We start from the raw sequence: 17776 nt of genomic DNA, 5'->3' as shown, positions 1-17776 counted from the left end.
CTGGGAAGTCGCAACCTGTAAGCATTATCATTGATCTTCTGCACGACCTCACAAGGTCCAATCTTCCGATCCTTAAGCTTATTATACTCACCAACAGGAAAACGATCACGAGTTAATACAACCCAAACAAAATCACCAACATCAAAAAGTACCTGACGACGATGATTGTCGACCCGAGTCTTGTACTTGGTATTGCTCTCATGAATGGTCTGTTTCACCTGCTCATGGATACCCCGAAGATACTTTGCCATCTCATCTGCTTTAGGACTGAAACGTCCTATACGTGGAATAGGGGCTAAGTCCAACACCCCGGATGGGTTCTGACCATAGACAATCTCAAATGGGCTTAAACCTGTGGTTCTGTTTTTGATCTGTTGTAGGCAAATTCTGCCTGAGGCAATGCCAAATCCCACTGCTTCGGCTTCGTTCCTGCCAAACACCTTAAAGGTTTCCCAAACTTCGGTTCACCACCTCAGTCTGGCCATCCGTCTGGGGGTGGTAGGCGCTACTGAAATTCAACTGTGTTCCCAGTTTCCCCCACAGGCTCTTCCAGAAATGACTGATGAACTTAGTATCACGATCTGAAGTGATGGATCGAGGAACACCATGTAAACGCACAATCTCCTTGAAATAGAGATGGGCAATCCGGTCAGCATCCATAGTCTTTCTGCAAGCTACAAAATGAGCCATCTTGGAAAACCTGTCAACCACAACAAAGATAGAATCAGAGGCCCTTTGGGTGCGGGGTAAGCCTAGTACAAAATCCATGCTGACATCGAACCAAGGAGCTTCAGGAACAGGTAAGGGAGTGTACAATCCCGCATTGGTGAGAACTCCCTTAGACCGCTGGCACACATAACAACGGTCCACATAATGGGTCACATCACTAGTCAACTTGGGCCAATAAAATTCAGAAGAGATAAGGGCCAATGTCTTATCTCGGCCAAAGTGTCCCTCATTATGGAGTTCACTTATAATTTGCTGCCTCAATGACAATCTGGAATTCACAATTGTAATCCACGAAACAGATACCCATTATGCAAAACAAAATCATGACGGTGACCCTCAGTTACCTCCTGAAATATCCTTCCAAAGGAAGGATCAGCTGCATACATATCTGTGAATGTCTCAAATCCTGCAACTTTAGTACTCATGGTGGTGAGAAGTAAGGTACGACGGCTCAAGGCATCTGCGACGCGGTTCAAACTCCCTACTTGGTGCCTCAGCGTAAAAGTGAATTCTTGCAAGTATGCTACCCACTTGGCATGACGTCTACTCAGCTTGTGTTGGCCATTGATGTACTTCAAGGCCTCATGATCGGTAAACAGAATAAACTCCTTCTGTACTAGGTAGTGACGCCAATGCTTCAGGGACTGAACTATGGCATAGAACTCCAGATCATAAGTGGAATAATTTTTCTTTGATCCCGATAGCTTCTCACTGAAAAAAGCAACCGGACGACCTGCCTGACTCAGAACACCACCAATGCCAACGCCAGATGCATCACAATTTACCTCGAACACTTTGTCAAAATCTGGAAGTGCCAAAACTGGAGCATCGGTCATCTTCTGCTTGACCAGTTGAAAACTGGCCTCTGCCTCCTCAGACCACTGGAAATCACGCCCCTTGAGGCACTCTGTGATAGGGGCGATCAGAGTACTGAAATTTCTAATGAATCGACGGTAAAAAGACGCCAAGCCATGGAAACTTCGGATGTCATGTAAGGTTCTTGGTCTGGGCCACTCCAAGACTGCATCTATTTTTGACTGATCTGCATGAACACCATCAGTAGACACAACAAAACCAAGAAAAGTCACAGAAGTAGTGAAGAAAGAACACTTCTTTTGATTGACAAACAAGCACTCCGTTTTCAGCATCTCAAAACAGCACGGAGGTGATCGAAGTGTGAAGTCCATGTCGGACTATAAACGAGGATATCATCGAAGTAAACTACAACAAATTTCCCCATAAAAGGCCGCAAGACCTGATGCATAAATCTCATGAATGTACTGGGCGCATTGGATAACCCAAAAGGCATGACCATCCACTCATACAACCCTTGTGGCGTTTTAAACGCCGTCTTCCACTCATCTCCAGGCCTTATTCTGATTTGGTGGTAACCGCTCTTAAGGTCAATTTTTGAGAAGATCTTAGAACCAGATAGCTGATCCAACATATCATCTAGACGGGGAATTGGAAACCGGTACTTCACTGTAATTCTGTTGATCGCTCGGCTGTCAACACACATACGCCAAGAACCATCTTTCTTTGGCACTAACAGAGCAGGGACTGCACATGGGCTCATACTCTCTCGGATATAGCCCCTCTCCAACAACTCTTCCACCTGTCGCTGCAACTCTTCGGCCTCCTTGGGACTGAGGCGATATGTTGGTCGATTTGGCAAACTTGACCCAGGAACAAGGTCAATTTGATGCTGAATATCCCTCATAGGTGGTAGTCCAGGAGGAAGATCCTCTGGCATCAAGTTAGAGAATTCTGCTAGCAGCCGCTGCACCTCTACTGGTAAATCTGTATCCACGTCTACTGCATTGTTCTCGCAAGGTAGCAAGGCATAGACCACGCTGCCATGCTCAATCTCATCTAAAAACCTGGACATAGAAAGCAGATTAGTATTATGGGTTACTGGGGTAGGAGTAAGTCCTTCCCGCCGGGGTGCCAACACAATCTTTTTTCCCTTGATGCTAAGGGAATATGTATTCTTCCGTCCATCATGAATGACACTGCGATCATACTGCCAAGGTCGACCCAACAATATATGACACGCATCCATAGATACAACATCACACCAGGCATTATCAAAATATTTTCTACCAATTGAAAAAGACACGAGGCATCACCTATCAACTGTTACCTCACTGTCTTTATTTAGCCATGACAACTTGTATGGCTTAGGATGACGGTCCGTCTTCAACTGCAATTTCTGGACAACCTCCTCGGACACTACATTCTCACAACTGCCGCTGTCAATGATCATTTTGCAGACTTTATCTGCAACTGTGCAAGTCGTGTGGAAAATATTGGTTCTCAACCAATCGTCCCCTGAATCGCCCTTGGGGGTAAGTAGACTCTTGCGAACGACCAGAGTCTCATGACCATCTCCATACAGCACATCATCAGTCTCATCATCGTCATACACGGGTTTGCCAATCTCCTCAGTCTCGTCTTCCACGTTTTCCTCAATCAACAAATTTTTGCCCTTTTGACTAGCAGGCTTCCTGCAATCAGTAGCCCTATGCCCTTGTTCACCACAACGAAAACATCTAATAGTAGGGTTAGAATTACCCTGCGGTGGCTGCTGAGCAGGACGGGACTCTTGAGGGCGAACTGGTCGACTGTTGTGATCGCTCCTGATCACTGGTCTCCTGTTTTGCTGTTTTTCAACAGCAAGTGCACGCTGGTATGCTTCCGAAACACTCCACAATGAATGAAGGCTGAGGACATCTTGCAAGGGCTGGCGTAAACCCCCCAAATATCGCGCCACCATCTGCTCCTCCGTCTCAGATAAATCGTTCCGGGCGACCAATTGGTAAAACTCCTCCGTGTAATCATCGACTGATTGCGCGCCCTGCCTCAACGCATGAAGTCGCTGAAATAAGGTTTGCGTGTAGCCGAAGGGAAGGAAGTGGCCCTTCATCTTCTTTTTCATCTTCTCCCAATCAGTGATCTTGGCTTTGCCCTGTCTTTCTCGTGAACGTCGTAACTGTTCCCACCACGCAGATGCTCTGCCCTTGAGTTTGATGGCGATCAGTTTCACTTTCACACGATCGGGGACTTCCTTATATTCAAAAATACGCTCCACTTCATTAATCCAATCCACGAATCCCTCGGCCTGTAATGTACCAGAAAACTCAGGGAGATCGACCCGAAAACCGAGGTCTCCATGACGCTCCTCCCGACCACGGTGCTCCCGGAATCCTGCGCCCCGGAATCCTGCGCGATTGTGATATGGGTTTTCGAAAGTGGAATTGGTATCGTGATCAGAGGCCTCACGATCCTCGAAATCCTGCGCCGCCAGGCGCTGGGTTAATTCTGCGACTTGCCTCTGCAAATCCGCAATCATCACATCCTGAACGCTGCGATCACGGCGTTGGGCTTCCTCATTCGGAACCTGCTCACGACGACCACGACCACGACCTCCAGCCATTGAAACTGGTGAAATTTCCCAAGAAGATGTTGAAGCTCTGACACCAACTGACGCCAGACAGAATAGTGATTATCCTGTAGGCTAGCTCCGACAGACGATTCACAAGAGAAAATTCGCCCAAAAACCAGAGAAAAAAGTCTCTAGGGTTTAATAAATATCATAAATCAATAACTATCTCAAAAGCAGTCCACAAGCCGGACTGTTATAGCAAAAAAAATCGTCTTTATTCGAATTTTGCCAAAAATAGCAAAAATCGTATTTATTCGAATTTTGCCAAAAATAGCAAAATCCCGAAAATCACTCTAAATTGAAATTCGAAATAAAATAAGCAATCTCCCAAAAATCCGGTCTAAATCGAATTTAAATTGACTTCCTAATTAACAATCGAAATATTACCATAAATAGTAAAAAATAACTAAATCTAGTGATTCGGAGGGGAAAACGGCAGAATTTGAGGTTGAAAAAAAGGCCACATGGCTCAATGTGGAGAGCGTGCGCGTCGAAAAGAGCTTTCCGGATTGGGGTCTTATGCGCGATTCTGACACCTGTAGCCAAAGTTATGGCCAAAAGACTGAAACATACTCAAAACGACCCCAATAAGGAACATGTCACAATCAATTCCCGCCTTTGCGCTGATCTGCCAACTCATGGTATCTCAGCGCCATCAACGTGCAATCTGACAGCTCAGCATCATCTGTCTCGGATCCCCCTGCATCAGTTTTCAATGGTGGCTTCATCTTCCCGGTCAAGAGACGTTCAAGACGATGACTGCGCCCTATCAATAGAACTTGCTGATTCCACAGTAAATAGTTTGATTCATCAAGAACAACGTTAATCTGTTCGTTAGTGAATGACCTAACATTTCTTGAAGAGAATTCCACTAGAACATCATCGGAACCCTCATGTGAATAACCCATTGAACTTTGAGCCATGTGAACAAGAACAAAGCACCTCGTCCAGCAACGGAAGCGCTAAACAGCTCCAGAAATTACGGCGAAAGATACCACGTTGAAAACTCACAAAAAACACTTCTTCATAAAGCAGAATACAAGCTTGTCTATTTATAACAGAAGACTACCTTAGCTTTATACACAACCTCGAACCCTCATAACTGCAGTTGGTTACATGCAGTTAAAGTTTAACAACTTAACAGCTTACAACAAACTACAACAGTTTTTTCCACGTGCATGTAACGAACACATGCACACAAACATCCTTCAATAGTGGAGAATAAATTTCAACTAATTTCTGGTGTTTTGGTTGAATATGACGATATATCCGAGTTTTGATTATTATTAGCCGATGCTGCTTATCAAATGCTAATTGATTTTTGGGTGTGACATCTTCCACAGTTTATCAATATGTTGTTCGAGTGAAAACATTTGACAAGGAAAAATATGAATTGAATCGAGAGGTTTTTGACCCCGGGGACCATGACAACATTATTACTAGTTCACATTCAAACATTGGATATCTTGAAAAAAGCATTCAAAAATGTTTGGTCCAACCACTTGAAAGGTTATCCGGAAAGAGAACAAGATCTCATTGTTATCTGAATTTTGTTCTATGTTTTTAATCCTTGAGGACAAGGATATTCCGATCGGAAGAGTATTGTAACTGGTCTTTTTATAAATAAATTAATAAATATACAGTAGGCTTTTCGAGTTTTGTGCTTCAATGATTATAAATATGATATGTTTGGGGTTAAGAATATGAAATAAATGAAAAATATGATATGAATGAAAATGGCTTTTCTTCTTTGTCCTTCTGCTTCTCTTCTTCTCTATTGTTCTTACTCTTTTTTTCTCTAAATCTTTGATTCTTCTTATTTTCGTTATCTTCTTTTTGTTTTACTCTCTTACATATCACTATGGTATGTATGTTAAACAATTAGTATTTAGGTTTGAAAATTTTAAAATTGCTCGTTAAGTCTTTAACCCAACATCAAAACAATACATTTTTTGGGCTTTTTGTTTTTGAAATTGACTTAAACTTTTAATATTCTTCTTCCCCAAAGTATACCCTTATCCACCGTCATTTTATCACCGTCAATTAATATTTATGATGTAAATAGTATCATAATTTTCCCCTTATCCCTTATTTCTTCTTCTCAATTTGATTTTATTTGAAATTGACAAAACTTAACCAAAGTTTCAACTTCAACTTTATTCGATCTACGATATCTATAGTTAGATCAATATGGAATCGAGGCATTATTTTTCTCTTTCTCAATTTCTCCATCTTTCAAATTTGAATGAAAATACTCAGTCATGTATGAATTATTGAGTCTGAAAATCTATGTTTGAGGAAAGAAATTCCAAGATTTTCTTTCATTAATTTACCCAAAAAAATTGAATGATATTCAACACTTAATGATCAAGTGATTAAAGGAGTAACATTTGAAAGTTGAGTGATTAAATTAAAATTTATAGAGTTGGTGGTCAAAAAAGAAATACAAACAAAAATAAGTGACCAGAAGAGCAGTTTAATAAAAAGAATCCTTTGACGTACCACGGAGGGTCAAAACCATCGCTATTAGCTGGTGGATATGCCACGTGTATGCATCAATTAACAACACGTGGTGGATTTTGGTTGAGCTATCCTATTTTTCCTTGCAATCATTCTCAAATGATTGGGAGAAAGGTTAAAAAATATTTTGAGAAATTAATTTTCCAAAAATAAGAAAAAGACAGAGAAAAACAATTGGATTTGCATTTAGATGGATAAACAGTGAGAGAAGCGAGGAGAGGGGGAAGAGGGAGAGCTCCTGCCGAATTTGGACTGCTTTGATTTTTTTTAAGAGAAAATAATTTCAGTGACAAAAAATGCCTTATAATATACGATTTTAATCAACTTTTTTTAGATTTTCCAAAATGACCAACTAAATCGCAATGCGATCGATAATTCGTAACGCGATCTCCGGTATCGCAAATCAGTTTTCAGATTCGCAACGCGATTCTGACTATCGCATTGCGATTTCCCAAATTCGCGTTGCGATTTTCCTAATTCGCAATGCGAATACGTAAATCGCAACACAATTACGTAAATCGCAACGCGATTAAGTAAATCGCAACGCGAATACGTAAATCGCAATGCGAATCTGACTATCGCAATGTGATTTACATAGCGCCATTCATATTAACGCGTATTTTTTTTTCAAATTCCAAACACGAATTTTTTCTTAATATATTGGAAACTGAACCGTCCACAGTAATCGCAACTCATAACCTCAAACCTAAAATCACAACACTCAGTCCCATCTCCATCTCTCACTCTCTACGGCGAAATCCGTCCCCATCTCTGAATATTTCCGTCCCCATCGCCGGCGAAATCCCTCACAACCATTCACGGTCAGAAATCCCTCACAATCATTCAGAAATGGAAAATCAACCTCCGAGGGTTAATTTTTTTAATTATTTTTATTTTGAAATTTTTGTATTATTTTAGGTTTTTCATATTGAAATTAATGATAAGTTTACTGGTAATTTCAATAATAGATTAACCATTTCACTTAGATTTCTTATTAAATTAATTCGATTGCTGCCAATACTGCTAAACTGTTTAGTATTTAACCCTGTGAAGTTAATATTTGTCTTTTGGTTGAAGTAATGCAGAAGAAGAATAGTTTCGATTTCCCAAATTCGCATTGCGATTTTCATTTCGCGTTGCGATTCTCTCATTGCGATTTTCATTTCGCGTTGCGATTTTCATTTCGCGTTGCGATTCTCTCGTTGCGATAGTCATTTCCGCGTTGCGATTTTCATTTCAATCAAAAGACAAAACAGTATTGCAAATTTTAGTTTCAAAAATAAACTACTATTTATGTTTATTGTTTTTGGTATATCTTCATAGTGTAGTTTTTGGTATATCTAACTTGGTATGTTTATTGTTTTTGTAGAAAGTTTTTTCGGCTTCATTGACATTAAGGAATAAAGTTAGCCTAGCCACTACAATTGCTTCGAAGCTTTCACCTGCACAAAGAAAATTGTTTGAGGAAACCTGCTTCGGGCCATGGATGAGAGTACAACATCCTGGTGGATATGCTAATTTGACCCATTTGTGGCTTCAGACCATGACTAGCGATCTACCCGACAATATACAATGTGGTGAAGAAGAGATATGATTTCATTTTCCACCGGCGTATACTTGTTTTGGGCGGAAGGAGTTCTGCTTAATCATTGGTCTACGATTCGGACACGATGATGTAGGCCGGTACACTTGTCATATCACTCGCCCATTATGGTTATCCAGGGTTTTTCCTGATGAGTCAATAGAGAAGCCGAACTTACACGTCGACGACCTGAAGAAATTGTTTAATAAGAAAGATGGTTTTACTTGGATGAATGACGTCGATGTTGTCCGAGTATGCCTTCTACTACTTTTGTATGCCGGCTTTTTAGGCAAAGAGGCCAGACAACCTATTCCTCAAGAGCTAATATTATTGGTAGAGGACCTAAATGCATAGAATCTGTTTCCGTGGGGTTCGTATATATGGAAAGCTACCTGGAGTAAGTTGTCGTCTGCCTTTGATGACCGCAAAAGTTTGCGGGGCGATGGGTCGAAATACACTTTGTTAGGCTTTGTTTGGGCCTTTAAGGTAAGAATTTCTATATAATGTTTTCAAAATTATAATTAATTATTTAACAATTACTAATGTTTGTTATTATATTGTTTGTAGATTTGGATATTCGAGGCTTTCCCCAGCATGCAGACATATGCATTAAAAACCTCAAATGATATTCCTATGGCTATTTCCTGGAAGAGGAAACGTCTGTTGGATTGGGAAGACTTAATACCATATGCGACAATAAATAATGTAAGTTAACACAAATACTATCATATATAAACAATTTATTAATAGTAGACGTTTAACTTTGTTTGAGTTTTTATATTTTTAGGAGGCCAACACTCCATTAATGAGACTGACACCCACGGAGGCTGAGCTTGCCACTGATTGATGGCAAGCTAGTCAGCGTTTTCTTGATGGCACGAATGATGAGCAGCCTCCACTTCCTCCACTTCGAGAGCCATCACCTCACCCAGAGCCATCACCTAATCGACCCGACTATACACCTCTACAACGAGAGCCATCACCTATCCCGTCACATCATCGAGCCTCTTCTCCACCATCACCTCATGATAGGCGACCGACAAAGATGCCACGACTTCTATCTCCCTGTTCTCCACCTCCACGGGATGAGTCAAGGGAGTTACGTGATGATGTCAATGCCTTGCGTGAGGAGATCGGTACTCTACGCGATAACGATGGTGCATGGCGTGTGGAGGTGTCTACTTTACGTGGTGAGGTTGCTGCTCTACGTGAGATGGTAGTATCGTTGTAGAATGAGGTTCATACTCCACGCAACGATGTAAGTTTAAGATTTTCCATATTTAACTTGATGATAAATTTACTCGTAATTTCACTTAGATTAACCATTTCACTTAGATTGCTTAGTAAATTTATTCGGTTGCTGCCAATACTGCTAAACTGTTTATTAACACTGTGAAGTTAGTATTTGTCTTTTGTTTTGTCTTTTGGTTGAAGTAAATTTATTCGGTTGCTGCCAATTCTGCTAAACTGTGTATTCTTTAACACTGTGAAGTTAGTATTTGTCTTTGTTTTGTCTTTTGGTTGAAAGTAAATTTGTTTGGTTGCTGCCAATTCTGCTAAATTGTGTATTCTTTAACACTATGAAGTTAGTATTTGTCTTTGTTTTGTCTTTTGGTTGAAAGTAAATTTGTTCGTTTGCTGCCAATTCTGCTAAACTGTGTATTCTTTAATACTCTGAAGTTGGAATTTGTCTTTGTTTTGTCTTTTGGTTGAAGTAATGCAATCCATTCAAGTTTCAATTTGAAGAAGAAGAAGAAATAGTTTATTCTTGAAACTAATTTAGTAACACTGTTTTGTCTTTTGGTTGAAATGAAAATAACAACGAGAGAATGAAAATCGCAACGCGAAACGAAAATCGCAACGCGAAATGAAAATCGCAACGACAAAATCGCAACGCGAAACTATAATCGCGTTGCGATTTTTGGTTTCGCGTTGCGATTTTCATTTCGTGTTGCGATTCTCTCGTTATGATTTTCATTTCGCGTTGCGATAGTCATTTTTCACGTTGCAATTTTAAGTTCCATTCTTCTTCTGCAAATTGAAACTTGAATGAATTGCATTACTTCAACCAATAGACAAAGACAAATACTAAGATGACAGTGTTGCAAGTTTGAAACATATTTGCCTTTGTTATCTGATGCATTTTGTGAACTATGATAGAATAATGACTTGGGTGAATTCAATGCAAGTTTGAAACATATTTGTCTTTGTTTTCACTGTTTAAATATCATGTCTGTTTATTTACTGATATTTGTATTTAATTATTTAGTGGCCCGATAAGGTGGATGCTTTACTTCGGGTTTTTCTTGCACGACAGAGTTCGCGCATCAGACGACGTGCACGTGCTATTAAGTCTCCGTACACCCCAATAGTGCGAAGACACCGCAAGAAGAAGCCCGACTCGCCTGTCATTCCTCAAGAGTCCACTCCTATCGTTGAAGAGGCCCCTATCATTCCTCGAGAGTCCCCTCCCACCGTTCAAGAGGCCACTGTCATCGTTGAAGAGGTCCCTCCCACCATTCAAGAGCCCGATTCACATGGCGTCATATGTAGGATTCTTGAGAAACCCTCTGACGTACCGGACATGATGGATTCAAGTTGGCTCTCGTATGAGTTACCAGCCAGTACCATACCGGTATCTGAAGTGGAGAGGAGACAACTACCGGACACAATTCTGGATAACACCCTTTGGGCTAAGACCGCAATTGATTTTTATCTACATGAGCGGAGCCAGGGGTGTTTCACTGACATATGCAAGCTCAACGATGATATCTATTTGTTGCTTGATCAGTCTTGGTGGGGCGTATTATTAGGGGTCGAAGACAATGGCTATTTCGATGGAGGGGTAAGTCTTATATTTTTCTTATATTTCAATTTGATTATTTTTTTTTAAATTTATGTAAGTTACTAATATATGTCTTTTTTTGTAAAACAGCATATCGATGCGTGGGTGTCACGTCTTCTAATAATTAGGAAACTTAAGGAAAATAAAAGAAATACACGATATACAATTATGCCAACGTCTTTTAACGCCGTTCACTTGAAGAATCAACGAGATGAATCATTTGCGTTGGGCAATGGATAAGCTAAACTTTATCCTGCATGGTGGGAGGTCGATAAGGTTGGTATTTATTTTAGATTGAGTTTAAAGGTATTCATAAATAAGTGCGCAAATGAATGAATTATTACTTATGATTGCAGGTGTTTATCCCTATTTTGGAACGTAAACATTGGCTTCTCGTCGAGCTTCAGCTCCCATCCCTTAAGGCAATAGTATATGACAACATGATAAATTACATATCATTGGTTGATTTAAGAGATATTATTAAGGGATGGAGCTCTCATTTGGCTAAATTCTTGGATGCGATAAATTATTGGACTCGTTCTGGAAACAAGAAGCCAAAGAAGCTCAATATTACAGTTAGCAGAGACGAGACCGCACCACAACAAACGAAAGGACTCAGAGGGGATTGTGGTCCTCTCGTATGCTTGGCGTTGGAGCGTTTGATCACAGGAAGTATAAAGTATCTACCTTCCACCGATAGAGATAGAGCTGCAGTAGGCTTGTGGTTTCGGCATTATATGGCTAGATCGATATATACAAGACGTTGCCTACCTGCATCTGCGTTATAAAAATGTCCATAAATAATTGGTAAGTTTATAGGCTTGTGGTTTGAAAATGCTTGGTTAAGTACCTAGAATTCAATAATTTGCTGTTTGTAGGTTTTAGATGTGTAGAAAGTGTTGTTTGAGAAAATGTTTGGTTTCTGCAGGTTAATCTCAAAAGTGAGCTGCGTGAAAATGATGTATGGCTGTAAAAGTTGATTCAATAGTAGATGAGGAAATAAGAATTATTGATTATTTTTTTATTGTTTAATTAATTTGTAAAAGATGATTTGTAAAAGTTGATTTGTTTAATTGATGTGAACATAATTCTTATTTGTGCTTGTTTAATTGATTGAAATGTAATTGTTGATTTTGTTGATTTCAATCTACATTATGTTGAAGACAAAAATGACTATCGCAATGCGAAATGAAAATCGCAACGAGAGAATCGTAACGCGAAATGAAAATCGCAACGACAAAATCGCAACGCGAAACTAAATTCGCGTTGCGATTTTCATTTCGCTTTGCGATTCCCTCGTTGCGATTTTCATTTCGCATTGCAATTCTCTCGTTGCGATTTTCATTTCGCATTGCGATTCTCTCGTTGCGATTTTCATTTCGCATTGCGATAGTCATTTCCGCGTTGCGATAGACATTAAGATGATTGCGAACGTCATTTCCGTGTTGCGATAGTCAAATGAATGCCTCATAAGTGATAACAACTGAACAGATCATAACAATTTTCAAACTCAAGTTACTAATACATGCCTAACTGAAAATGTTAAAAGTTCACACATAAAATCCACATAATACAACGTTTGCATTTAAAAATCACCTAAGTTAATAGTCCCAGAAGGTGAAGCCAGTTGTGATTGGGATTTTAAAGATGATTGCGATTTTGATTGCCTTTTGCTTGACACCATATGAGCTTTGGATTTTGATGAGGATCCATATTTTGGTAGAGGAAAAGATGATTGTGATGGCACTGGTGATCCACATGTCAACCTTGTATGACCACTTTCCTTGCACCGACTACATATCGATCTCTTCTTTTCTTCATCCTTAGACGGTATACGATCATGACTTTTTGGTCGGTCAGGTAGCCTTCTGTCCATGGCTGGTGGCAAAACTGTTTGTAAGTCATCTGGAATGTCCCACTCAGAAGGATGTGGAATAGGGTAGACAATCTCGCCGTAAGTCTGTCTATATACTTCTGTAGTGTAGCAATCCATAGCGTATGCGCTTGAATCATCTTGATTTAGATGAAGAGAAACTTTTATAACATGGCCACACGGATAACCAGATGTTTGCCATTTCATACAACTACACGTCTTTGCATTTAGATCGACAAGCCCATTTAAGTTATTATCCAGTACTTCAAACAAAGTGTTTGAACATGGTTCAACTCTCCATGACGTTGACTTCACAACACGTTTCGTTATCTTTTTTTCTATCCATGGTGTAACACGATGTTCCAATGTTCCTGTAAATTTAAATAAATAATACTTAGTAAAATATATGATAAGTTACGAATTTAAAGAAATAATACCTGCATGGTTTCTTTTCTTGTAGTATCAATGTTGAATAGAGGCTCAAAAAAACTCCATTAACATAGTAATGAGTAATTTCCGGGAATGACGACTTAGAGCGTTGATTGATTCTGCACTATTAGACGTCATGAAACCATATCTTGCTCCAAGTTGATGTACTCTTGACCATCTTTCAAACCTGACATCTTCTAGTGTTTGAGCACACTGAGGCAAAATACGTCTTAAACAATTTATATGCTTATTAAAATCCACTTCCCGATAAGCTTTTACAGCCTTCCAATATGTCCATTTGTGATTTTTTATACCAGCAGACCTTGATTTTAGATTTCTATACAAATGAACACCACAAAGTCCATGAAAAGCATCTGGGAAACACCTTCTAACAGCGTTGTCAATTGAGTTTGCCCTATCGGATATGATTGTCAGATTGCTAATAGGACCTATACAATCCCTAAGATGCCCCATAAACCATGTCCATGAATCAGAGGTTTCAGATTTTCCAAACCCGTAAGCTATTGGCAGTATCCCATTGTTAGCATCCATGGCTACTGCTAATAAGTTTACTCCAAGGTATCGACCTTTTAAATGTGCTCCGTCAACTATAATAACTGGGCGCATGCAATTAATAAACGAACGAATCTACAAAATCATATACACAAGAAATATAATCATTTAAATGTGAAATGCATGTAACTAACAAAAATGAGTCAACAAAATTATATTGATTTACTAACCGTAGCACCAATGGCGATAAACAACAACTCAAAGCGTCCATCTCTATCTGTTTTGATATGAGTTACCGACCCAGGATTTTTCAACTTTAAATTATGACAATAAGCCGGCAGTTGGGCAAACGATGCTTCTTGCGACCCCCTCAACAATTCCAAGGCATAACATTTGGCTCTCCAAGCTTGAGAATATGAGATACCAATCTTGAACCGAGCATTCATGTCAGTCATAATTTCACGTCCCCGATATACCCTACCATTCAAAAACATTAACTCAGCCAGAAAACCACCCAACACCTTTTTGTTTGCCTGTCTATGGTGAGAAAAAACTTGGGTTCTTGAACATGTACGTTTATCAATAAAAGTCCTAACTTGAAACATTTCGCAATCTTTTATCCTCTTTGCAATCATACGCCACATACAGTTTTTGTCAATCATACACCTTGTTTCGAAACGATCTTTGCTTGATCTGTTAATTTTTAGTTGATAGCCATCTTCCACACATTTCGTATACAAAGCTATCTTCAAGTCTTCATTTGTATCAAAACAATCATCTTTCTTGATACGAATAATTTTTGTGTGACAATCAACTGCTATCTTTACCAACTCTTCTTCCGGTATCTGAAGTAATTCTAGCATATTCCAGTTATACTCCCGTGGCATTTTCTTCGGGGACTTTTCTTTGGGGATTTCTTCTTCTTCTTCTTCTTCTTCTTCTTCAGTGTTATATGAATTACAGAATGGATGTTCAACATGTTCATTTACAGTCGTAACTTTCTCCTCATTATCATCAACAACATCTTCCTCGACAACGGCTGTTTCATCATCAAAATTCGAGTATTGACCAATATCAAAATCATTACACGTAGGGTCTGTTTCTTCTTCTGAAAAATCATCAAAATCCGAGTATTAACCAAGATCAAAGTCCGGGTATTGACCAAGATCAAATTTCGAATACTGACTAGTACTCACAATTTTTTTTGTTGGCTCATCATCGTCTAACTGGTCAATACGAAAACCGAAATTTGGTGCTGAAAGTTGATTGGGATTTGGATTTGGATTAGGGAAAGGTTGTGGGTTTTGAGATTGTGTTTGGTATTGGAAATGTGGTGAAACAATATTTGCTTGGTGATGAAATTGTGGTGGAACCATTAAATTTTGAGCATCATAAACTGGGGTTGAAAAACTTAGTTGATTACTACCCGCTACTGACCCAACTTCACTACTTCTAGGTTCAACAACATACAATGTAACATCATCACTTGAAACACTAATGTAAGAAATGAATCGTTCAACATCTTCATTGTCGGTTAACAAATAAACTTTACCATTTTTCTGATAAGATAGCCTAAATCCACTTAGGGTCTCTAAATTCAATTTATTTGCAACACGTAACATTAGAGTTTCATAAGTTAACTTTTTTAATGACAGTTTTAGTTGAAGATTCATAGGTAAAGGCATATATTGTAAAACACCATGAACATTCTCCCATGACCCTCCAAAACACAAATATATCCAAACACGATCAACATTAGATGATTTCATTATTGTAAATTAATTTACTAAACAAACGAGCTGCGAAACTAAAATCTGTTACCGGATGGGGAAAGATGTCGTTGGATATAGGAACGGATGTCGCCGGAGAGAGTGATAGATGGAGATGGAATGAGTTGCGATTTAGGGATTTAGGTTATGAGTTGTTGCTGCTGCGTATTTATATACCCAAAACATTTGTGTTGCGAAATTAAAACCTGTTGCGAATTCAGAAATCGAGTTGCGAATTTGAAATTCAGTATTGCGATAGTCAGAATCTCGTTGCGATTTACTAAATCGCAATGCGATTACGTAAATCGAAGTGCGAATTAGAAAAAACGCAATGCGATTACGTAAATCGCAATGCGAATTAGTAAAATCGCAATGTGATTACGTAAATCGCAATGCGGTTACGTAAATCGCAATGCGGTTACGTAAATCGCAATGCGGTTATGTAAATCGCAATGCGAATTAGGAAAATCGCAATGCGATTACGTAAATCGCATTGCGATTACGTATTCGCATTGCGATTTACGTATTCACATTGCGATTTACGTATTCACATTGCGAATTAGGAAAATCGCAACGCGAATTTGGGAAATCGCAATGCGATAGTCTGAATCGCGTTGCGAATCTGGAAACTGATTTGCAATACCGGAGATCGCGTTGCGAATTATCGATCGCATTGCGATTTAGTTGGTCATTTTGGCAAATCCAAAAAAAGTTGGTTAAAATCGTATATTATAAGGCATTTTTTGTCATTGAGGTTATTTTCTCTTTTTTTAATTGTTAATGAGAGAATTTGTGGGAGTCTCCTGAATATTCCTCAACTTCGCCGGGCAGTGATCGGAATCATATTTTAATTTTTAAAATTTTCAATTCTATCTTTTTTTTTTTGAGGGGGTGAATTGTGGACGAGGATGGTGATTTTTTTGGTGGAAAGAGCTACAAGCGATTCCCTGGTGGGGCCTGATTGGGCTAAGAACACTGAGATCTGCCAAATACTTAATCATAACCCTGGGTACGCGTCCCACTGGATCCCTACCCCCTCTCTCATTTTGAGAATTCGATTCAAGAGAAATCAAATTCTCTGTTATCGCAAGCATCTTTATCAGGATTCATTGAACAACTAATCCAGAATGTGTTTGTAATACATCTTTAAATATGTCTTTTGTTTGATTTATAGGCGATTTATATCCCGTGTTTAAATTAGGGTTGAGCATTTTTGTTTAAATTTGCTCATGAGTGTGTCTTATTGACATTTATTATGATTTTTTAACCTAATTATTCAGATAGCATAATGTAATCGTGAGTTATTTATCAGGCAAGTGAAATATGTTGTAAAAGGCATAAAGAAGAAGCTCAAAAGTAAACGTCCTAAAGTTCAAATCCTTGCACTCTCTGTAAGTTCCTAGAAATTTTTACTCTCATTTTCTTTATAGTCGCTGAATACAATTAGGGATAATTGCCGTGCAGGGTGGCTCAGTTTTTTTTAACCTTTTGAATTTATCCTGAATTTTAGGAGTTAAAATTCGTATCGACCCAAGTTAGATAATTTTTTTTTATTAATCTAGGATGATATATGCTCTAAAAACTTTCAACCATTTAACAATAAACGCTCAAATACTCTACAATCGCTAGTGTTCGAACTTTGGTTCTCTAGGGAGAAAGAGAAGCCATTATAATAATTATTTTCGAAAATATAGAGCAATATTATAGTAATTATATGGATCGGGCAGTGATTTTTATTCTAAATCAAACTTTGTCCGGAACTCATCTCTCTCCTCAACAAAATCAACCCGACCCTTTTTTTAATAAAAAAATCTGGCCAATCCCAGTAAATTTGGAGTTTAAATAACTTATTTTGTACCTTCTATCACCTTTTTGCTTACATGGAACTAAACTTGTTTGGATTTTGACCCATGTTGTTATAGCTACTAGATTGTATGCTAAAGAACTGTGGAGACATTGTCCATATGCATGTTGCAGACAGAAACATTCTCCCTCGGATGGTCAAAATATTCAAGAAAAAGGTAGCAAGTAGTAATTCTTTTAACCCCCATTTTTGGCATTTCTTGTTTCT

At 38.9% G+C, this 17776-nt stretch overlaps 1 protein-coding gene across 1 annotated transcript in view; it reads left to right on the top strand.

Annotated features, from left to right (window-relative positions):
* LOC120147941 (TOM1-like protein 9) overlaps positions 1-17776 on the top strand; it is a 29326-nt gene that overhangs the window by 8947 nt on the left and 2603 nt on the right. The window contains exons 3-7 of the mRNA XM_039161171.1: positions 5283-5285; positions 10802-10807; positions 16609-16714; positions 17018-17096; positions 17628-17726. Of these exons, the coding sequence (XP_039017102.1) occupies positions 16614-16714; positions 17018-17096; positions 17628-17726 (279 nt within the window). The 5' untranslated portion in view covers positions 5283-5285; positions 10802-10807; positions 16609-16613. The remainder of the gene's footprint in view (positions 1-5282; positions 5286-10801; positions 10808-16608; positions 16715-17017; positions 17097-17627; positions 17727-17776) is intronic.

This window comes from Hibiscus syriacus, unplaced genomic scaffold (assembly GCF_006381635.1).
Source record: "Hibiscus syriacus cultivar Baekdansim isolate YM2019G1 unplaced genomic scaffold, ASM638163v2 tig00110945_pilon, whole genome shotgun sequence".
NCBI classification, from domain to species: domain Eukaryota; kingdom Viridiplantae; phylum Streptophyta; class Magnoliopsida; order Malvales; family Malvaceae; genus Hibiscus; species Hibiscus syriacus.
The sequence above is the reverse complement of the archived record's forward strand: the minus strand, read 5'-3'. Positions and strand labels throughout refer to the sequence as shown.